Raw genomic sequence first — 24,085 nt, forward strand, 5'->3', positions numbered from 1 at the left:
AAGGCCTCTTCAAACTTCTATATTCCTAATGAAAATAACAGAATTTCGAACATTTCGTTTGTAAAATTTAACGAAAAAAAAGCCAATACCATACATACATTTTGATTCCGTTCTAAGAACTCTCTTACATAAAATAAAAAAGTCTGGCATAAAATAAACATTTTATTAATACAGATTATTTTATAATAAAATAATTGGAGAAATGCAATTATTCAATCTATATGTTTCGATGATCTATAAATCGACTGCTGCGACATCTATCGTGGCCTTGGCGAAGTTCGTGTAAACCTATTACAGGTTTCTGTAACGGGAATGAAACGTGGTCAGCTCCATCTGTTAGATGTCATTTTTAATTCAATAGGTTCTGTATAGATGTCTCCACGTACTCATTAAATTTTAAGGTAGAGAACTTGAATAAAAAGCAAATATTAAAAAAAACATGTTTAATTAATAAAGTCATAATTAAAAACAAACACAGCGATGACCATTCTACATCAGTTATTTGTTGTAATATTGTTACACATTTACAATAATTATACACAGCCAATATATACAATACATTTATAACATAATTAAAATAGGGATTATACATAATGTAGGAAAATTCGGCTGTCTTAATAATGTATAAATTAATGTTAAGTAATATGTTATTAAACTCAAAATTTAAAAAGATTTAAGGCTTCCTAAATTTATGTTGTATCAATAAAAATTGTGTACATTATTATTTGAACAATATAGACTTAAAGTTTTATTTCTACTTTTTACGAAATAATACTATACAACACTTAACTGCATTTCCATTGATATGTTTTATATTGAGAAGGATTTATTATATATAACACATCATTTTAATTGCTATTATTTCTTAAACATTTTCTCTAGAAATGCATTTATATAAAAAAAATTTAAAAATATAGTAAAACACGTGAATACCACATTAATATATATTTTAATATTTTCTCAACCTTTAAAATTGTAGTGTTGAAATATCACTAGAAAGCTGCTCTTGTACCATCTTCCATCCTAATGGAAAAGTTACAAGATCACCACAGGCAACGTAACAGTAAACACTCGCGCACCCGAAATCCTGTGACCCTCAGGATCCTGGAAAAAAAGAAAAACGATATTTAAAAACTATTATATTGGAAATATGAGACACAAGACTTACATCATTTTTCTGAAGAGGGAGATGTGTTGGCTCTAAACAAAATGTGAAACAATGAGGTACCTGAAGCCAAAATTAACAATTGAAATACACTTGACTAAATTAAACGAATGTAATTAAACTTGTATATTTCCTAGGTCAAAGGGGGCAAATAATAATTAAAACCAATAAATTTTGAAACTTGATATGGCACTTTACATGATTTAAGTGGAAATAATTCTATTAATTTATAACATGAATTAGTTATATTATATTAATTAACCACAGCTTCACTTCGATCAATAAAAGATTAATATAGCCTCTGGGGACTATATCATATAAAATGTTGACTTAAGATCAGTGGTTTCTCTTAAACTAAAACGAAAACTACTTTTAACACTGTATAATCAAAACTTATGGAAGATTAAAATGTATTACATGCTTTTTATGATTAATATCTAATTATTATTGATTACTGCATCTTTGACAGCTTTTAAATTTCTTATTTCCTTTAAAAAAATTTTGGCTACAACCTAAATGTTTAGCAATTATTAAAAGTTTTACCTTTTCCATAGAAAAATTCCTGTTTCTGGTATGTATATTCTATTCTATATCCAGATAGCAACTTCACTATCTAATTCTATTAAACAAGTTTTAAGTTACCAAATATCTTACTTCTATATGTAGCACAATTATTTATAAATTATTCAGTATATAGTGTAATAATAAAAGATGTTATAGGGTAAATAAATTTCATCGTCAACTGCCCAATTTTAATTGGAAAGTTCAATTTACCAGAACAAACCAGAAAAAATGTATGCAACTAACATTAACAATTAACATTAAAGTGTACTTGATATTAAATTTCTTGGAATGAAAATTGCAAGTGTGCGATGGAAATTTCACTATCTTCAAATAATTTTCTATAATAGATATAATATTTAATACAAAAAATATTAAAATTCTCATTTATTGACAAATTAATTAAAATTATGAATATTTTTTCGAGTATAGGCAACCAGAAATAGCCACTTTCGAAAATAAGATGTGCCATCTATGAGTATATTGTTTACTTAGTTTAGTATCTTTACCGTGTCTCCATCTCTTGCTGTTTGCGCTGTACTAAACAATAATCTGCAGTTTTCCGTTTTCTGTAACATATTAGGAGTTTAAAATAAAGTTATCTACAATATGAGAAATATTATATATTTCTCTACCTCTAATTTTTTCAATTACAAATCAAATTTATATCTATTTAAAGATAGCCAAATTTCCCGATTAAATGGTGGTGAGCTAAGAACGAAACATATTTATACACATCACCTTTGTACAAAATATAAAGATATATCACCAGACATATAAACATTCCTATATATCACTTCAATTAAGAAATTAAGAAAAATTAGTATAGCAGACAGATATTAGCAGACAAAATATGAATATATTAAAAATGTAATAATCCATACCTTCTCTCTTTGCTCTCTAGAACATAAATGGTTTGTGGTGAGCTCAGAATGAAACATATTTGTACACATCACTCGGTCACCTAAAATATAAAATTTTATCAAAATCAAGATACATTAACAGACATTAAAACATTTCGATATATTACAGCAATTAATAAATTTAAAAAAATAGTATAATTGTATTAGCAGACAAAATATGAATATATTAAAAATTTAATTAAAGTGCCTTCGCCATTTTGTCATAACCATATTTTAAAAAATTGAATTGCAATCTCTAAATGTAAGATATATTAATTTTTTATTAAGATTGATTATAATATTTTCTGAGCTGTTAAATATATTAGTATATTTAAAGTAACTACTGTTAAAACAAGTAATACATTTTTCCATTGATTATTTTTTGCCACAATGTTATACAGTAAAAAGTTTACCTCTAATTCATACCTTCTCTCTTTGCTCTCTAGAAGATAAATAATTTGTGGTGAGCTCAGAATGAAACATATCTGTACACATCACTCGGTCACCTAAAACAAAAATTTTTTATCAAAATTGATTATTTATATCAAAATAAAGATATATTAACAGACATTAAAACATTTCGATATATTACAGCAATTAATAAATTTTAAAAATTAGTATATTGTATTAGCAGACAAAATATGAATATATTAAAAATTTAATTAAAGTGCCTTCGCCATTTTGTCATCACTAAAAGTTAAAAAATTGTATTGTAATCTCTAAATTTAAGAAATATTAATTTTTTATTAAGATTGATTATAATATATTCTGATCTGTTGAATATATTAGTATATTTAAAGTAACTACTGTTAAAACAAGTAATACATTTTTCCATTGATTATTTTTTGCCACAATGTTATACAGTAAAAAGTTTACCTCGAATTCATACCTTCTCTCTTTGCTCTCTAGAAGATAAATGGTTTGTGGTGAGCTCAGAATGAAACATATTTGTACACATCACTCGGTCACCTAAAACAAAAAATTTTATCAAAATTGATTATTTATATCAAAATCAAGATACATTAACAGACATTAAAACATTTCGATATATTACAGCAATTAATAAATTTTAAAAAATAGTATATTCTATTAGCAGACAAAATACGAATATATTAAAAATTTAATAAAAGTGCCTTCGCCATTTTGTCATAACAATATTTTAAAAAATTGAATTGCAATCTCTAAATTTAAGAAATATTAATTTTTTATTAAGATTGATTATAATATATTCTGATCTGTTGAATATATTAGTATATTTAAAGTAACTACTGTTAAAACAAGTAACACATTTTTCCATTGATTATTTTTTGCCACAATGTTATACATTAAAAAGTTTACCTCGAATTCATACCTTCTCTCTTTGCTCTTTAGAAGATAAATGGTTTGTGGTGAGCTCAGAATGAAACATATTTGTACACATCACTCGGTCACCTAAAACAAAAAATTTTATCAAAATTGATTATTTATATCAAAATCAAGATACATTAACAGACATTAAAACATTTCGATATATTACAGCAATTAATAAATTTTAAAAAATAGTATATTGTATTAGTAGAAAAATATAAAAATATTAAAAATTGAATAACATATACCTTCACCATTTTGTCACGCCATAAAAAATAAAAAAATCACTAAATTTAAGGAAAATTAATTTCCTATGATTCATTATAATAAACTCTGAGCTGTATAATATATTAGTTATATTTAAAATAACTAATATTAAAGCAAGCAATAACATTTCTCCATTGATTACTTGTAGCAATATTTGAGATTATTTAATTTCCTTCGAAAAGTGTTATTTTAAGAAAGATTTGCCTCAAACGATACTGCTAACCCAATATCACCCTAACATAAACCCCTCATTGCCAACACTCGTCACAATTTTCAAACTGGACGCAAACACTAACACTTCAGCGAAACAAGAGATGCATTTAGTGGCGAGATTTTTAAAAATTAAAAATTATGAAAATGATTGGAAATCGAAATTCTAAATTTTCTTCACGCTGTAGCCCATCAGTGTTGTATGATTAGTAAATTAAATTTGTTTCGTGTCAAAAATGTATGGATAAAATTTACTAATACACAATTCCCAATCTCGCTTTTCTAGGGAAATACACACTGATATATTAATCCCGTACCCGACTTGCTTGTGTATTAATGCAAGTAAAACAGAACAGTAGTAATTAATTAATTTGTAAATTAAAATTGTACTAAGCATATCTAACGTAAGCATATCATCGAGCGAAAACTACTTCATCAGAGCCTCATTAATTTGATATAAGGAGCGTATACACATTACTGATATATAATTAGATAGAGGGAGGATCGTGTGTTGGAGATAAAGTTTTAATGACATTATTAAAAGGATGGTTGTAAATATTGCTCTATCTATTGGAGAACATTTAGAACATCAATTAATTCATTTAATTAATAAAATATTTTAACAATATTACTACCATAGTATTAAATATTGTGTTATATTCAATGGATTCATAGAAAGAAAAAACCTAATACCAACACACCGGTTTGGGTTTATTAACAGGCATTCAACAATTGACCAGGTCCACAGAATAACTGACGTTATTGAAAAATCCTACGAAAGTAAACGAGTATGCTCAGCTATATTCTTAGATGTGGCACAAGCTTTTCATAAGGTTAGGTATGGAGGCCTTGTTCAAAAACTACAAAAAATATTACCAAAACAACACACCGAACTATTAAAATCGTACATTACAACCAGAATGTTTAGAGTCAAACAAGAAGAAGCTTACTCTACAATAAAAGAAGCTAAAGCAGGTGTACCACAATGAAGTGTACTAGGATCAATGCTTTATCTCCTCTATACTTGTAATATGCCACAAATGGCGAATATTACGATGGCTACATTTGCTGATAATACTGCGATTATAGCTGTTGGAGACAATAGTGAAGAAGCCACACGAAAATTACAACAGGCAAGTGACAATATAAATAATTGGACACTATAGCTTGGAAAATAAAAATTAATGAAAGTACATCTGTGCATGTGCAGTTCGCCTACAAACAGACCGTACATGCGCCAATAACATTATAATACTATCATTCCATGTAGCAACAATGCTAAATGCACAATGTTATACAGTAAAAGGTTTACTTCTAATTCATACCTTCTCTCTTTGCTCTCTAGAAGATAAATAGTTTGTGGTGAGCTCAGAATGAAACATATTTGTACACATCACTCGGTCACCTAAAATATAAAATTTTATCAAAATTGATTACTTATATCTAAATACATATACATTAACAGACATATAAACATTTCTATATATTACAGCAATTAATATATTTAAAAAAATAGTAATTATTAGCAGACAAAATATAAAAATATTTAAAATTTAATTAAAACCACCTTCACCATTTTGTCACTCCATATTTTAAAAATACAAAATCACTAAATTTAAGGAAAATTGAAATATAGGAAAATGTACTGGCTATTTAGAAGAAAATCACAATTATCAGTACGTAATAAATTACTGTTATATAAGCAAATACTGAAACTTATATGGACATATGGAGTTCAATTATGAGGATGTTGTGCAAAGAGTAACATAAATAAAATTCAAATTTTTCAGAATAAAGTCCTGAGGGATATTGTGGGTGCACCCAAATACTATAGGACTGATAACCTACATCGAGACCTTCAGATACCCACAATCGGTCAAGAAATCAAGTGAAATGCAAGGGGGTATGAGGAAAGACTCCATTCTCATGGGAATATTGGAGTATTACAGCTTTTGGATACCGGACGACACATACTCAAAAGAATCAAACTATCTGATCTTGTGTAATGTTGTATAGTGAGGTGAATATAATAAAAAATACAGCAGTGACATGTATACATACATTATTTCACCAGAGACTGAGATAGGGCCGATGGGTCCTCTTTGGTATATACCTAGATTTGGGTTATCATAAGAACAAATTGTGGGTTAGTCGGAAACGACTAGTGACAATGTAATAATTAAACAATAAAAAAATATTCAATCAGTAATAACGTATTGAACATATATGTGTATATTTGTACACAACAAACTATTAAAAGTGTTAAAGAAGAAAAAGAAATTATGCTTGTATTTTAGATGCAAAATTTTTAGATGTTGGCCAAGGTTTCGATAAAGTTTAGTAAGAGTGTTTAAAGCATAAGATTAAGAAGCTACATGTTAAAAAAAATATCAAGAATTCTTATGGTTTTTGGGTAAATATTTAGTTTTGGGAGTATACAGCTTTTGCTTTATCAGCAAGTCTTGAAATCAGTTTGGATATATGGTGTTCAACTCTGTAGTTGTACCAGCCAAAGCAATAAAAACATCATACAAAGATTCCAAAACAAGTACTGCGAGATGTTGTTGATGCTCCACGTTACATTCGAAACGACAATCTGCATTGGGACCTGATGGAGAACACCTCAACAGCATATCAAATTTGAGGTTCTCCAGCTCCTAGATAATGATAGCTTAGACAGAAGACTAAATAGAGTAAAACCATTTTATTTAATTCAGTGAAGTTATATGACTCTAACAACAGTGATATTTATACACAAAGTGATTATCGCAGAATAAATACTTTGTGTTTTTAAAATAAATTAGTATATCAACAAATAGTATTTTTAGTTTTAGTAATTAGTATTTTTAACGTCACTAACACCACCACACCTCTTACTTCTTTGCATAAAACGGTTTACTAGTGAAGATAGAGCCCCCTTGAAAGTCTTAGTAGCTTAAAGGGCATATAATTTTTACGTAAGAGTGGTGCTATGAGCTATTTAACCTCAAATCCCATCTCTTAGGTAATGTTCATATGACTCTCTAATTCTCCACTTGAATGACCATGATTTCTTCAATATTTCTGTCTGTTCAAATATTACCAATATGCCAGGTCCGACTATAATGTGTTCCCGTCTTTGCAAAAGTTTCTTAACGATGTAAAGCCGGATCTCAAAAGAGACTTGTCTCATATATTCGCTCACAACAAGAACATAATTTTTACAGCGAAGAAATAGTGGTTTTTTGTCAGAAAAGTAGCGGAATTCCATTTGAAAAATATGAAGCGAAATTATTTCGCCCCCAACCTAATAGTTATCGCGCCTTCGCCATATAACATTGATAGTTTATTTTTAAAAGAGAATGTCAAGAAGACATGTGTAAGCTCCTACATAAAATGAATCTTGTATTTCAGAATAAGTGATGAACGATACACAAATATTTAACTCACCTTATAACTTAAAGCCTGCAGCATAATCGCCATACCTTAAGTTTGAACTTCACCATACCTCAATACTTTTCAGAGTATTTATTGCATTAATCAAACTTCGATTAACGTTTGTCACTCCTAGAAAACCAGAGAGAAAAACTATACAAGCTGTTTTTTATGTATTTTTTATGGATTCTTAAAGAATCTATCAAAGCAAATATATTATTTTAGATTTTATAGATGCAATATTTGTACATTTACTACAGATGACAGATGAACACATTATTGAAATTATCCACAATACTGTGAGAGTATTCCTTGATTTTGTAACAAGACAAAAGAAAAAGAACCTATGAAAAAAACATAAATAAAAATTTAATATTGCCTTACGTTATGAGAGGCTAATATACAGAAGACAAATGAACTAATATAAAGATATAGATCCCTGCTAATATACACACTAATATTTCAGACTGCAAACTCTACATAGATAAGCCCACTAAGCCTACAATCCTTTAGAAAAATTATAAATTAAATATAAATAAATATAAGAAATAATTTAAATTATTAAAGTTAAAGTGCCTTCGCTATTTTGGAATCAATATAATTTTATCAACTGGTAATAAAAGTAATTTCTTATTATGTTTTTTAAAAATATCCTTTTTAATGATTAACATTATCTGAACTAGGCCTATGGCTTAATTACTTGAATGGAATTGATATGGCAAATATTTATATATGTACTAAAAACTATCGATATTCTCTAATTAATTAAATACAATATTTTTTAATAAACCCTTAATATTTAGTACCAATTCAAAAGTTTTATCAAAAATAATTAAAGGGTGTTTTATAATGTTTAAGAAATATATTTAATTTTTTTGCAAATATATCAAAAAATATCGGGTAATCAAAATATCGACATATGGATATATCCATATTTTTTTGCCATTCCTATATTGCATTATTAACTAAGTTGTATATACTTACCAATTCGTAATTCTGAAGTCACCCAACGGATTGCCAAATAATTACAATACATTTTCTTAATTGTATACTACTTAGTCCAGAAAACTATAGGATTACAGTTCTTATGCTTGAACAAATTAATTATAATGAATTTTTTATGGTGTTGAATTATTTTAGAAGAAAAAATGTTTAAGCAGTCAACAGTAGTTGAAAATAAAAATGGTTCTACCAATATACTGATTTCTTGGTAAAACAAAAAAACTATAGAAATATAATATAAATAAAAAACTAAATTATTTTTACACGACAAACAAATAAAGTAATAGTTAGTAAGTTATAAAAGTAAAATGTTTAATTATAAATATATTTTCGTATGTGTAATATTTTATATTTAATTATAAACACTAAATAATATATAAGTATTATTTACCTGCGGAGTTCACAATGGTTCTATATATATTAGTCAAAATAAAATTGTTGTATTGGAACCTGTTTTGTTTATCACTGCTATGTAGTTTTTTGTAAATATCATACATTTCTGACTAAATTATTATATTTTTAAGTCACCTGAAAAAAAGAACGATAATATATATGAAGTATAGCTAGGAATAGAATTTTAAAATTATATAAAAAATGTACACTGAAATGTATCTTGGATTATTTGATAAAAGTGTAGGAATTCAAATTATGGAGGGAAGCATATTTGGTTGCTTTACTATCAAGAAAATTTGTTAGATCAAACATTTTCATTACTTATTAACGTTAGGCTATTTAATAGACAGTTCAAAGTGTATTACATTGCTGGAACATGAGAATAATTTAAAACAAAGTTTATATTTTATAACAATTTATCAAGTTCAATATCCAAAAATATTAATCTATTGATTATAATTTTACAAATAAAGAAAACGATCCACTTATATGTAAATGATCAAGTAGCTGAAATTAATTCCAAAAAAACTTGAAACCGAATACTTAAGAAACTGAGATAGTATGCCAAATTCGAAATAATATCTTAGAAAAGAATATGATAAAAAACAGAAAATACACAAAAATGTATTAAAGAACTAGATGATACATATAAGTAAAATGTTTAATTTTAAATATATTTTTGTATATTTAATATTATAATATTTAATAATAAATAATAAATAAAATCGTATATTATTTACCTGACGAGTACATGCTTCAAAATGGTTTATTAATCAACATACGTTAATCAAATTAAAATTCTTTTATTCAAACCGGATGGTTGTTACTGTTATGTAGTTTTTTGTAAGTATCGTATATTTTTGAAAATTTTAATGGTTTTTAGTTACCTGAAAAAACGGAGAATATGTATGAAATATAGACAGAAATGCGACTTTTAAATCATGTAGAAGAAGGTTCAATTAAATTTATCTTGGATAACTTGATAAAAGTGTAGGAAAGCAAATTATACACAGAAGCATATTCGGTTGCTGTACTATCCGGATTATTAAACTATTACTAATATGCTTTCGTTTCTTAAAAGTCAGGCTACTTAACATACAGTTCAGCGTGTTTTATGTTGCTGAAGCATTAGATAAATTTAAAACAAAGTTTATTTATTTTTGTATAGTTTCCAGACAGTAATTCAAATGTATAATATAATATATTTATATTTTTTGTTTCAAAATAAATGACTTCATATATATTTTTAACATATCAGAGTGTCTTTCCAAACTTTCCTTTATCGAAAAAAAAATAGCCAGCCGTCCAAAGGTTAAATTTTAATGAAATATAAAATATTGTATAAGGAGCATACGAATGCTTGGAGCTGTGGTTAAAAAATCTGTTGGCCTTCGTTAAAAAAATCAAAAATTAGTAGGAATGGAAGATATACCTGCACAGTATTCCTATGCCCCTAATGAAAATCTGAGAATTTCAGTTTTCAAATTCGTTGTTTTCGAAGATCGTCGTGAACTTAACGCTAGATCTTATATCAGGAGCATACGAACGTGAGGAGATTATTTTGGTTACGTTCTCAGCCCCGAAATTAATGGATTTTTCGCCATTACTAAAAACGCAAAATTTTTTCTCATCAGAGTAGGAACCCAATATACCTCCCGACATTTCTATGTTCCTAATGACAATCTGAGAATCGCAATCAACATTTTGTTGCTTAACTCGACTAGAATGATGAGGAACTGAGGACGGTAGATATAGATGGCAATTTTTAAAATCATCTTCATCTAAAATGTAAAAAGACAGTATTTTTCATTTATACAATATTTTTATTACATGGTAATGGTTCCACTAAGATTTAATTTTTTTTGTATATCTACTGATTGATTATATTATATTATATTGATTTTATGGATCAATTCAAATATCAATTTCAATCACAAAAAAGGCAGAAATTTGGTGCGGCTTCAAAATGTCACGAATTCAGTTATACATGTGACAAGACACTGTATAATAAGTTACCTATTATTTTTGTAAAAAATTAAGAATCATTTGAATGAGTACAAAGTATTTTTGTTAGGATATAACCGTTAGGGAGGTTCCTTCAAAAAGAATCAAACCACGATGAATTCATGAACGAAAGTTTTTTATTTTATAAACATTTATGAACAATACATGACGAAAGGCAAACCTTTCGCTTATAAACAATTCAACATTATACAACAAAACCCTCACGACCGATAAATAAAACACTGTGGTGACTTTCAAAAACTAGGTTTATTCATTTATCCATTTTGTAAATTCAGCGTGTGGTGAAATCAACAACTCCATCTTAATAGCAGTCTAAATAGTTAAAAACATCGAAACCTCTTAGTCCGTTCCTCGCTATCCTATAAGTATCTTTAAGTGGTTATCCTTTATTAAACGGTTCTCTTCGATCAGCGCGCATAAAACAAACCCTATACTATACACATCACATTTATTATAAATATCACAAGAAGACGATCGGATCGCTTCATCTCCCCCCTCCCTTCAACCCCCACCCCCCCAATATAACGACGCTCTCACTATATCACTCTCTCTCTGTCTCGCTTAAAATATATCTATGTTGGTATCACTTTCGTTTTCATTTTTTTTTCACATATCCGTTTGCAACTCGTGCCGGGATTGCCACATGATCACAGTCAAGGTGTGAAGCAACAACAAACTGTTCGCAGGGCGGGATGCGTATAGGTTTGTTTACAATGAAAATAGAATTGAATGAACGTTATGTTTTTTTTTTTGGCTGGTTCGAGTTCTGGCCCTGTGAACGCAACGCGATGGGGATCAATCCGGAAATTGAACGAAAACTCGACGTTTCTCCGGTCGACTTCGCGGCCGTGACTCCTTCCAGGTATCGCTGGAAGAGCCCCCGCGCGAGAAACGCTCCATCGCGACCGATCTCCGCTCGTCTGGCCGCGGCGATTATTAAACAACGTCTTGAGTCAATTTTAGAAAACACCGATAGCTACCTCTACAATAAAATCCGTCCAACATCGATAGAAACATTAAAATTTGCATCGATCATGCAAACCCGCGCTCAGATTGTGACGTTTGATACAGTTGCGCTGCCAGCTGCCGGAGATCGCCCGCGGATTCGAATCGGATAGGAAGAGACTGAGATCAAATATTCGAATCGGGTACGGCGGCGACCGGAGAAACGCGAACGCCCGGACCCACGTACTATAGGTCCCGTGAAGAATTTTGTACTTTTTTTCTCGTAAACTTATACATTACTGAAAAAAAAACAAACGAAAAAATACAGAAAGGAAAACAACAACGAGTAAGAATGGCGAAAAATTCTGTCGATATTCTCGTTCAGCCTTGTGTTCGAAAAATGGGTTCTCGTTTCCTGTGGTCAACATTTATAGATTTATACAGATCATTATTTCTTCAGACATGCTCGATTACAATAAAAACGGTTAATAGAATAATAATAATAAGTATGTACAAGGTAGTTGTCCTGTAGATTGATCGAGCTATTCCTACATATATATATATCTCCTTTCGACAAGTGAATTCAAAGTAAAACGGTCAACCCCCTTCTTTTTTCCTCTACTAAATATATATCTCGCATAAAAAATATTTCAATTGCTTCGCAATTCAATATAATTTTTTCTTCTCTATAAACTAAAATCATAAACAGTGCATTCGTATGGCTCATTTGGAAACAAACGTGGTAATTTTACGGGGACTGTTCGAACACACTGCCTATTCAATTTGATTTTGACGACTTATCTTTAAAAATATTCTTACGACTATGGCAAAGCCTTCGCCCATTAGAAAAGAAAGATAAATATTTAAATGAAACAAATTTGAATAAAAAACATATAAAAATATATACGTTATTTGTAACGATTTTCTTCTATTAGAAATTCGTCATGTAGCTACTGACGGTGCGCAACGCGTAAAGAAGTTCCGCCTGCATTCTCGACTCCAACACCATCAGGTTCACATGCACCTGAAAAAAGAAACAATAGCATTAGATAACAAATCGGCGACCTCTGCTCAATTAATTCATCGTGTTTAATAACCAGAAGCAATAATAATTAACTAATTAAGTATAATATTAATATATCAATCATTACCACAACTACATTCCTTCCAATAAAACAGCCAATGCTCGTTATCAACATAGAAAAAACAACGCCGTCGAACGTATTGCCAAATTCGGTTTATAAAAATGTAAAATCCCTTTTAAAACTTGGACCATTTTTGTTTCTCATTTTACTAATTAGCATTACTTCAGTTAAAAAGAGACAGAATGAAGTCTCATGCGTCCGAATATGTAACCAAATCGATTTATAATATTTAATTTGTGTTGGTACTGGTCGACACTGTTGTCATATGTCAATGTAAATATAATAGCATAACTCCAAAATATACACTATTGTTGCTGTTTAATTAAGTGTAGTTTAAGTCCTTCGACAATATATGCATTAGATGTTCTTTAATGTTAAAATAAATTATATTTTATAACGTTGTTTCATTATTTTATTTACATTAGTATTTTCTTCTGGAGGTCGAAATAAATGAAAACTTAAAACTTGGTGCGGTAAAGTTGCATTATAAATTTTGATGACGTGCATTGGCTGTTTTATTGGAAGGACTATAACATCTAACAAATAAAGAAAACACTATTTTTTCTATATAATAGAACAAGTAGCTGAATTTAATTCAGATTAAAGTATAAGCAAAGAAACTATGCCGCATTTCCAACTTCAAAAGAATATTTTCGAAAGAAACTGATAATACATAAAAGTCTAATGGATTAGAAAATCAAAAAATGGTGGAGAAACACTTATAATCTAATTTAATAATATAAGAATAATGTTGCATCATAGAACAAAACTATGTGCACTATGAGATTTGCCTCTATCTTCTTTACAGAATTATATATAACCATGAAAGTGGTATTTAATTTAGAAAAAAAAACAAGCCTAGAGAGGCTTAGGTACTAAATTTATTGGCTATGAGTAATGTAAGTAGTCAGCGGTAAATGATTCAAAGTAAGATTTTATATGCAAAATCATGGTATAGCATCAAATAATAATCAAATAATATAAAGCTTTACAATAATGATGTATTATATACATAAGTTATTTGTTAATTTACTAAGGCATAGTATAATACTCATCTTATGGAATAATATTAAACATTATAAATTTTAATGTAAAGCTATTGAAGAAATCTCTAATAGCTGCAAAATATATTAATTTATTTACATAAAAAATATATTATAATTCCGGTCAAATATAATTAATGTGTTGAAAACTTAAAGAAATAAAACATTATTTCTTATTTTACAATTTTGCAGTTGCATTTTACAGTTTTTATTGAGTTATATTGTGAAATGGTGGATGCGCTTCAGTAAAATGGTGGATGCGCTCTAAATAGCATGATGAACGCGTGAATGCAAAATTAATTCGGAAAACAATTACAGTTTGAGAACGATACCATTTTGATGAAAAAATAAAGAATGTATAATTTTTTAAACGCTCAATTGAAATCAAACCTGTGTATCAAGTTGTTATTACACTCACCTTTTCACTGTGTTGGAACTCTCTCATGACTTTGTCATACTCCTTTTTGGTAACTCTTTCTGGATAACAACATGCGCTTTTGATGAACGTTTTCAGCGACTTTTCCACGAGGGCGTTGATCTCCCCATAATCGTAATCGTCGTGACGGATACCCAGCAGTGCTTGGATATAGTTCCAAATGGCTCTTCTAAATCTGGACGTGTCCACGTCAGTACTACCGCCCATTGTGTAATAAGTAAGATTGTAGGCAGTCTGGAACTTGCTGTCCAACAAGGTACCGACGTCGTTGTACAGTCTGAAAGAGATACTTTTATTATCAAATCAAGCCTTATTTGTATTAATGAAATGTTAGAACATGTCTCATGTTAATAAAGTTTATCCTGATAATTAAATAAAATGATGTTCTTCTCTTTAGAAAGTGTCCTTATGTTAAACAGTAACGAAATAACTATAAGGAAACTTTTAAATCCCATGAATATAGTTAAACAATTGAACAAATTGGCATTAAACTCAACTAACAACAGGGTACAAAACAATGCGTTTTGAATTCATTGATAGTAAACAACAAATACACATACTTATTATCGGCCAGCTATTTTTCAATAATGTTAACATTTTTAGCATTTAACCATCTCTTCTAAGACCTTCTTGTCCTCTTTCGTCCATCTCATTCTACGAGCACTCTTTTACTATGTTGAATATAGAATTTAACTTTAATCTCACATCTGAAAGTGTTGGGGATTATTTTTTCAGCCACTATTTTAATCCAGACCTTTGCTGAAATAATTTTTATTAGACTGATAGGATTTCCTGGGATTCTCAGCTTTCCTATCGCTGGATAGAGTTTGTTCCTTTTTATCGAGTCATAATCCTGCAAAAAGTCAACAAACAAGATGTCGAGGTCTAGGTTTTAATCATCACTTTGACTTTGAACCTTTGAGCCGACTTTGATACTAAGACGCTATAGTAGTGGTTTAATCAATTTCTGAAGATTCTTACTAACTCTTTGGCTTTTTCACTCGAGTAGGGTACATTAATGTATTTTTCCATTGATGAAACATTTCTTGCTTTATGGATATATTTTTCAAGGAACGCCATTCGCTAGTACATTTTTATTGCTTTAATTTTTCTCCTCAAATTCTCCTTCTATCTCTTTGCTGGTCTTAGTCTTGTTCACTCTTCTGGTTCCTTCCAGCTTCTATTATTCATTTTTTTCTCCATATGATCTATCAAATTTTCTTCTCAATACATACTTTTAATATTGTAGTAAGTGGTTCATTTCTAAATAATGGGTCTAAATTTCGAATTGATCTTTTCTTGGAAACATGTGGTTTTCGTTTGGTATTATTTCAAAAGGAATGAATGATAACATAAGTGGATAGATACCTGTTTACTGTAGAATAACCATGGTCATTCCACGAATAATCCTGCACCCGGAAAGTGCGGATGTTGTTCTCCACTCGCTTGGCGAAGTCCTGATATTGGAAACTAAGATCTTCGATGAAATAGCTGATATCTGCTGGCGTCTCGGCGGGTTCAAGACCAACAACTACCAATTCCGCTGATTGTGCCTGTTGATGTTAAAACATTTTGATGTATTGTATATATGGCTTTAGATTCCTGATACTTACCTCGATATTTTCGAAACGTTTGGCCAGTTCTACAGGGGTACATTCTTCGGTTTGTTCTGATAAAGTTTTCATGCGTTGCATCAACGTACTAATGGCTACTTCTGGTTCTGTGGGCGATGGTGGACAAGCTCCCACTACCTCGTAGCGGTTTTGTGCTATAATTGATAATAATTATAAGATATTATATACCTCATCAAACCCCTAGTGACTAGTGGCTTTTTTTAAAATAATGACCAGGAGGAAGAAATTTGGCTTAAGGGGATCATAAGGGGAAGATGAATGCACAAGTTTAATCCTATTTTGAATAACTCGTTGTAAGAAAAGATCATTAAAGTACTTAGAGGACAACTGGACGTTTGAGACCAGTAGAAAATAAAGAAATAAAGGCCTGGAACTTGTGTAATGTAACTTGTAATTACCTTGATGAACCAATGCGGGCGTTCTTCTTGGTGACTCGTGCTGTTTATTATCTGCTGCCTCTTGGGAGTTGTTACAGGGGTACTCATAGCCTCCTGCCTGGTCCAGTTCCTGATTTACGCCACAGGAAAAGACAAACGAACACAGACTGTGGAAATGGGCCAATATTACGATGGCGTGCACCACTTCGGCTAAAGACCACGAATCTTTGCCGCATTTGGTCAGTTTCTATAACAAAACAGATATGGTCTTACTGATTCATTGTCACCGATATTAGTGTTTGAATATTTAAGTGGTGTGTCTTAAAGACGCGTTTCAATTGAAAATCTATGGTAATTTTTTCGTAAAAAAACATGTCATTGGTTGCTATGAGAACGATTGCAAAAATACTAACCCATCAAGATTTGAATAATGCATTGCCAAATCGGCCGGCGATTATTATTGTCTTTTCAAGGGTATGCCCCGATGTTATGCAACCCGCTAATTTTCGCAGGTTACATAATCGGTAATAAGTTTTTTTCGTTAATCTACATAAAATGCTGTTCGCTTCGTTATTCGGTCGTTTTTATGCTGTCAACGTTTCAAAACAGGTAGTAACGGTAATAAGGCGAGGCAAAAATTTTCCATCGGACATAGTTACCGGTTGTGGTCGCAAACTACACACGCATGTTATAACAGAGATTCTAACACATTTACGGTTTTATTTTTGTTAAATATTCGTCACATTATTCGCTGCCTAAGTTTCTAGTTTACACAACTATGAAATCCGTATATATGCACAAGGTATCAAATAATATAACACGCAGTGCAATAAAATAAATCACAGTTTAAGTCAATGACTTTGACAAATGACAATGACCGATAATGAGTGAAAGGGAAATGTTATGTATTATTTACGTCCAATGATTCGTTGTCTTCAATTTTTTTTGCTGTTTTAGGCGTTCTTTGTCACTGACATCAAATACGACAGCTGGGATATATTGAATCAACCAATATTTTTAATATCATTGATTGTAACGTTAATTTTAGAACGGCGTCTTGTAAATTTAATTATATGGTCGAACAATATTTATTTTAGAAACGTATAACGTATTACATAAAATGATCAATGTTAATGACAGATTCATACGTTTTAACTATGGATCAATTTCAGGACAATATACAATTAAATGTGACAGAATATTTTTTTAAAATGTGTATGTTGGATTTCATAAAATTAAATATTAGTTTTTTTATTGTGGCATATATCAACGCCACCTGTTAAATATTTTATATCATTTAATGAATATGCAACCTACAATATACTATGTAAAATATTTTATATTATTATAGTTTACATTAATATATTACGAAATACAGCTATCAGAATCTAATACAATCATTGGTTGAGGAAACAATTTTATTATCAATTACGAAATAATCAAATATTGCAATTATGTACCTTACCCAATATAAATATTTTGTTGTAATTCTGAATAATATTTGTTTAGGGATATATTTATGTTTTTACAGACTTTGAGTGAACATTTTATGATATTATGTTAATATGCACGCGGGAATGATATATAAAATAATATAATCCATTAAATATAAATACCAAACTTTTTGAATATTTAATTCTTCTAAAATTCAGGAGATTGTACCAGGAGCGCGAATGTGTCTTCTGAACAGTTAAAAAACTTAAGGCAACATATTTTGGTAAGTGCCATATAAGTGCAGAGTATGCTAAGGATATAACCAGCTAACAACACATAATTAAACAATACGTACTTACGGAAAAAGAAATAGGTTGCAATTTTTATCTGTCAATAAATTAAAAGATTTAGACATCACCATGATACCAAATCTAAATTTTCAATGTACTTTTGTTTTCGATAAATTTTAATTGGCTAAAAGAATACATTCTTAATTCAATTTTTTGCTTTATATGACATTATTAACTTAAAATAACACAATAATTTCTATTTTTATCATGACAATATTGTTTATGTTAGATGGAAGGCTTGTTTCATAGAGTGAAAAAACATTCCGTTTTTTATTGGTTGGTTTGTTTTTGTCAATGGCGTAATTTATTGAATAATTAGAAAACTATAGCATACATGTAAATTAGAACTATATATACCTATTAATGTTGTTCTTTAACGAAATAACGAATTATTCTTGCGGTATGGAGAGTTGCATAACGATGGCAATTATGTAACATTATTATATATGGAATTAAAAGTTAATGCTCATAGAAATTGATGCTAGGTACTCGAACTTACCTCAATATGAGAAACGTTGAGTAGCCATGGTCGATGGGCCAGAATTTTATTGATATCGTAGAGCTTTCGCAGTTTCTCCGGCACATGCTCGAGACCTCGCAACCAATTCTGTTCTCCGCCCTGTAGCAGGAATTCTTGCTTTTGTAATGCTATCAGGTAACTGCATTGGTGTCGACCTGCCGCCTGTAAGAAAATAAGAATTTAATTCATTTAATTTACTTTATTCGATGACTAAAAATAATTTTTAGTTTTAATTTTTTGTCACAATTTTAACTAATATCATGGCAAGTTATGAACAAGTAAACAGTTGAGAATCTGCATCTACATTTCATTGATTTATTAAATAAACTAGTGGATATCGAAATTTCTATATGCGTAAATCTATATCATTAAAAGTTTGTCTGTATATGCTTGTTTAATCCTTTGATATAAGGATTATAATATTAATTTGTAGAATCATACTACCTCCCCTAGGCATTAACTATGTATTTAGGACAAAAAAAGTGAATAAAGTGAAAAGCATCAGTGAACATTTACAAAACTCTAACAATATTAATATTTAAGATAATTTATTGTATTATGTAACAACATATGAAAGAAAAGAATCGATGTTTTTGTTTCAACAGGAATATCAAAGTAACCTTCTTACAGTATTAGCAGTAATAAGAATTTACTAATTATATTCTAATCTAAAACAATTTATTTGTTGTTTGATATTGCGAGGGTCTTCATAATTATTGTTATTGTTTCGTTCTCCAAGAAAAAAGGCCAGAAGACAAATATATTAACTGTGATACGGGTTACTGTTTATTTAGCGAGTTCACGACACCAGAAACATTAGCCAGTGGCTTGTTTGGAGAGATCGTACGCCTCGATTAAGAGGTCGCGATACCAATTAAATTAGACGCTCAGTTCGGTGCGAATTTTAATGGACGTAGCCTGCTATGATACTTACTATTATGGCAATAAAATGTCTATATACGAATGGCAATGGGCCGTCACCGCGCAAGATGTAGTCTTGTGTTTTCAGGAACTGCTCCAGGTACAAGGGATGGTATCCCATAACTTGGGACACATGATCGAGCCTATTATTCTGTAGAAAGGCATCCACGAATAATGTATGCGTCTGTAAAAAGAAACAAGAAAAAACCATTAGAATTCGTATTAATATGACAAACATATTAATTTAGAAAATATCAAAACAGAAATAATTCTGCCGGTCTCGGTTCATTTGCATCTATATGTATTATAATTAATAAACGTGTTCTAAAGTCGAACAATTAAAATATTTTATTTCTTTTATCGAGGACTGCTTGGTCACAGTTATGAATTAAAATCACTGATGCAGATCGATCCGTGAGTCAGAAAAGTTCTGTTACAGATTGATTCGTACGATCCGCAATATGTAGATATTGTTGTAAGTATTGTAAAATGGTGAATGCGCCAAATAAAATAATAATAAAATTATCGACGTATTTAAATTGCTGTTATTATTAATATTATATCCACATAAAAATTATGAGTTTGACATTAGTTAGAAATTAATATTATGTGATAAGTTAGCTGGACTGAGTTCTTCAATAAAATAGTGAACGCACCCCTTTTGGGTATATGGTGAATGCGCTTAATGTTATATTAAAAAATATATATTTATAGATATATAGAGCTTCTAAATCTAGTAAATAGATCTTGCTCTCCCAAAATAGTATCCATTGTTTTGGGTCGATTGTAATAAGGTAGGGGAAAAAGTAATTTCGCTTTTTTGATGGTTTTAAGATGGCATATCTCTGGCAATACTTATCCGATGAAATGATATTTTATTGCGTTTGCAAAATGCGATTGCAGGCCATTGTTGGTTTATTTTGCATTTTTACTTCACACAAAGAAAATGCAGTGCATGTTTATCAAAAGTTGAGTTGTTTTTCTGGTAACGAATGTTTAATTAAGCGCCAGTATCAGTTTTTCGTTGTTGTTTCGGAAGTGTCGATGTTAAACGAACCTCACTGTTGTCGGCAAATTGATAGAAAAACCCATGAACTTCCTAAAAATTCAGAGAGAAACTCATGGAGTTTACCTTCCGATATCACCATGGAACTAAACAGCGACCATTAAACAGTTTTCAATCATTTCCATCATCCTGTAAGATTAGCAAATTGTTACCGCGTAACTATTGTCAATTGCTGGAGTCATATTTATTCGGAAGAAAATTTAGAGTATCGCACGAAATGGCGTTCTCGACATTCAAAAATATCTCGACTGGAGTTCCACAAGGTAACGTCCTGTATCTGCTCTACACTGCTGACATTCCAACAACAAAAGAAACACTTCTTGGAACCTTTGCTGATGACACAGTTATTATGGCAAAAGATATATCTCTGCCTAGGGCAATAGAAAAAGTGTAAGTGGCAGTCAACAAAATCTACAAATGGACAAAAGATTGGAAAATTCAACTTAATAGCTCCAAATCTGTCCACGTTAATTTTGCATTAAGGCGAAATAATAAAAACTTAATTATATCACTCAATGGATGCCCGATTGCTCAAGCAGAATCAGCAAAATACCTTGGAATCCATCTTGACGGTAGATTAAATTGGAAGCATCACGTTAGACAAAAAGCAAAACACATTAGAACCAAAATAAAACAACTATACTGGTTAGTCGGAAGATATTCTCAACTTGATCTAAAATCAAAGAGGTTGATCTATAATACAATTATAAAGCCAATTTGGACCTATGGGGTGCAAATATGGGGTTGCACTAAAAATTCAAATCAGTTAGTCATACAGCGCTATCAAAACAAGATTATTCGATTGATTACCAATGCCTATCGCTATGTAACCAATGAAGAACTACACGATGACCTGGAAATCAAATGGATTTGCGAAGTTGTGCAGGATTTCGCCTTGAAACACGAAAGAAGATTACTAAATCATTCTAACGTGGAAGCAATACAATTGCTGGACAGCGCACAGGATGTCAGGAGATTGAAATGAACAAAACCATACGAACTTGTGTGAACATTTAGTGTGTATTATTAGTGTAAACTATAAGCTATAAGTTAATAATTAATAAATAATTATAATTTTATAATTGAGGAATACATACTGATGTATTTTCCCGCACTCGTCTTGCTTGTTAATTAATCCAAGCACATAGGAAAAGTAGTAATACATTAATTGTAATAATAATAATAATTAAGATTGTACTAAGCGTATCTAATAAAGATGTTATAAAAAAAAATTCCATCATCCAATCTTTTGCATGACTGGATGCAAAACGAAGTTCAAAACAATGTTCTACATTAATTAAAACTGTACTAAGCTACCACTCGTGAATTGAAACGAACGAACAATTTTGAAACGAATGAACGGATGGTGAAAAATGGGCGACAATAATGTGCGAAAAAAATGATTGTCGAATCTCGGAGCAGCTTCACAAACGGTGGAAAAAGACCGCATATCATTCCACATGCATATAGAAACATAGACATTTAAATTATGAATCTGATAAGAGTTAAAAGTGATAAGAATTATATGGTGAATGCGCCAACTGAAACATGCGAAAAAGTGCCTCTTATATTTTGAAATGGTTAAACTGCGCCCTTATGGTGGATACGCCTGAGTGGTATGGTGAATGCGCTGAAGGCGTCGTTATGAATATTTAAAAACTGCTACATATATAAAATGTATATGTCTTCCATAAAAGATGAAAATCGAAATGAATAATTTAAAGATATTTACGAGGCTGTAAAGAGTTTTAAAGCGTCTTGTCCTTCTCCGAGGCGTAATAATTCATGCAAAAGTCAAGGCTGCGGACGGCCCGTCACGATAAAACCGCGTTTTATTCTCTCTCTCGTCGTCCAATTCGGACCAGATCTCGCTCGTTTGACCGAAAATAAAGAGAAACAGACAAAAAAACACAATTGATACCGAAAATCAAAGTCACCATTGATACGGCGGAACACTTCGACCTTCCACTGTTTACTGTTAATTCTCCGCGGACGGTGACGTAACGCCGTTCGTATTAGGTCAAAGCGGGCGGTGATGGTGGTGCGAGTGGTTTTCGGAGCCGGAGAGAGTCCTGGTGACAACGTCCGCGATGCTTTATTGTTTTTTTTTTGTTGTGGGAAACGGCGTGAGGCTAGGCGACGACCAACCGGCGGTTGCGTAACTCGCGAATTGTTTGAATTAAGAGTACACTGTCTACAAACAACATAGAAAATGAGGTCATAGATCCGTTAATGGTGTATGCTAGTATAGAAATTTGGAAAAAATCGAATTTTGCAAGAAATACATTTAATTTTCGACAAATAAAATACAAATAAATATGAAAATATTATAAATGGTCACTACCTTGATCACATACAAGGCACTACAACGGTAATTACAAGAACATTGGTCTATAAACTACATCAACGAAACACTTTTCAAGAGACTAAGAATCTATACACTTTCATTCAAAGCGCCAGCCTTTGTAGACCATAGGGACATAGTATTTAGTAGTAATTATTAAGTAATCAGTCCTATAGTATTTGGGTGCGCCTACAATACCTCTCAGGTCTTTGTTCTGAAAAATGTCTATTCTATTTATGTTACTCTTTGCAGAACATTTCCATAATTGAACTCCATATGTCCATATAGGTTTCAGTATTTGCTTATATAATAGCGATTTATTATGTACTGATAATTGTGATTTTCTTTCAATTAGCTAGTACATTTTGCTATATTTCAATTTCAGTTCTTTTCTTTTCTTCTTTATGTGTTCCTTCCAGCGAAGTTTTGCATCAACATTCATTCCGAGATATTTAGCGCTGTTGCGATGTGGAATGATAGTATTATTTAATGCTATTAGTGCTTGTACGGTCTATTTATAGGTGAAATGCACATGTACATATTTACTTTCATTAATTTTTATTTTCCAAGCTTGTGTCCAATTA

At 30.5% G+C, this 24,085-nt stretch overlaps 2 protein-coding genes across 12 annotated transcripts in view; both read right to left on the minus strand.

The window, feature by feature from the left end:
• Positions 1 to 930: 930 nt before the first annotated feature.
• LOC143203977 (uncharacterized) lies at positions 931 to 10,140 on the minus strand. Of its 11 annotated transcripts, XM_076416345.1 has the most exons (7): positions 8,851 to 8,956; positions 7,882 to 7,998; positions 5,778 to 5,857; positions 2,611 to 2,690; positions 2,236 to 2,295; positions 1,169 to 1,228; positions 931 to 1,104 (listed from the first exon to the last, which is right to left on the minus strand). In XM_076416345.1, the coding sequence occupies exons 4-7, from the start codon at positions 2,677 to 2,679 to the stop codon at positions 1,036 to 1,038; spliced, it is 258 nt and encodes an 85-aa protein (XP_076272460.1). In that variant the 5' UTR covers positions 2,680 to 2,690; positions 5,778 to 5,857; positions 7,882 to 7,998; positions 8,851 to 8,956; the 3' UTR covers positions 931 to 1,035. The 11 variants fall into 11 exon arrangements, 10 of the variants coding, with proteins under 10 accessions (XP_076272460.1, XP_076272461.1, XP_076272466.1 ...); XM_076416346.1 differs by lacking the exons at positions 2,611 to 2,690; positions 7,882 to 7,998; positions 8,851 to 8,956 and adding exons at positions 3,518 to 3,597; positions 3,980 to 4,059 and having other exon boundaries at positions 5,778 to 5,859; XM_076416351.1 differs by lacking the exons at positions 5,778 to 5,857; positions 7,882 to 7,998; positions 8,851 to 8,956 and adding exons at positions 3,518 to 3,597; positions 3,967 to 3,984.
• A 1,373-nt stretch (positions 10,141 to 11,513) lies between these two features.
• Positions 11,514 to 24,085, minus strand: part of Sesn (Sestrin) — a 273,577-nt gene continuing 261,005 nt past the window's right edge. The window contains exons 5-11 of the mRNA XM_076416340.1: positions 20,105 to 20,275; positions 19,150 to 19,332; positions 16,888 to 17,113; positions 16,469 to 16,623; positions 16,224 to 16,408; positions 14,838 to 15,132; positions 11,514 to 13,255 (exon numbers count right to left, since the gene is read on the minus strand). Coding sequence (XP_076272455.1) covers positions 13,163 to 13,255; positions 14,838 to 15,132; positions 16,224 to 16,408; positions 16,469 to 16,623; positions 16,888 to 17,113; positions 19,150 to 19,332; positions 20,105 to 20,275 — 1,308 coding nt within the window. The 3' untranslated portion in view covers positions 11,514 to 13,162. The remainder of the gene's footprint in view (positions 13,256 to 14,837; positions 15,133 to 16,223; positions 16,409 to 16,468; positions 16,624 to 16,887; positions 17,114 to 19,149; positions 19,333 to 20,104; positions 20,276 to 24,085) is intronic.

This window comes from Rhynchophorus ferrugineus, unplaced genomic scaffold (assembly GCF_030347505.1).
Source record: "Rhynchophorus ferrugineus isolate W39M unplaced genomic scaffold, kcgeb_rfMv2 rfM10, whole genome shotgun sequence".
Taxonomy (NCBI): domain Eukaryota; kingdom Metazoa; phylum Arthropoda; class Insecta; order Coleoptera; family Curculionidae; genus Rhynchophorus; species Rhynchophorus ferrugineus.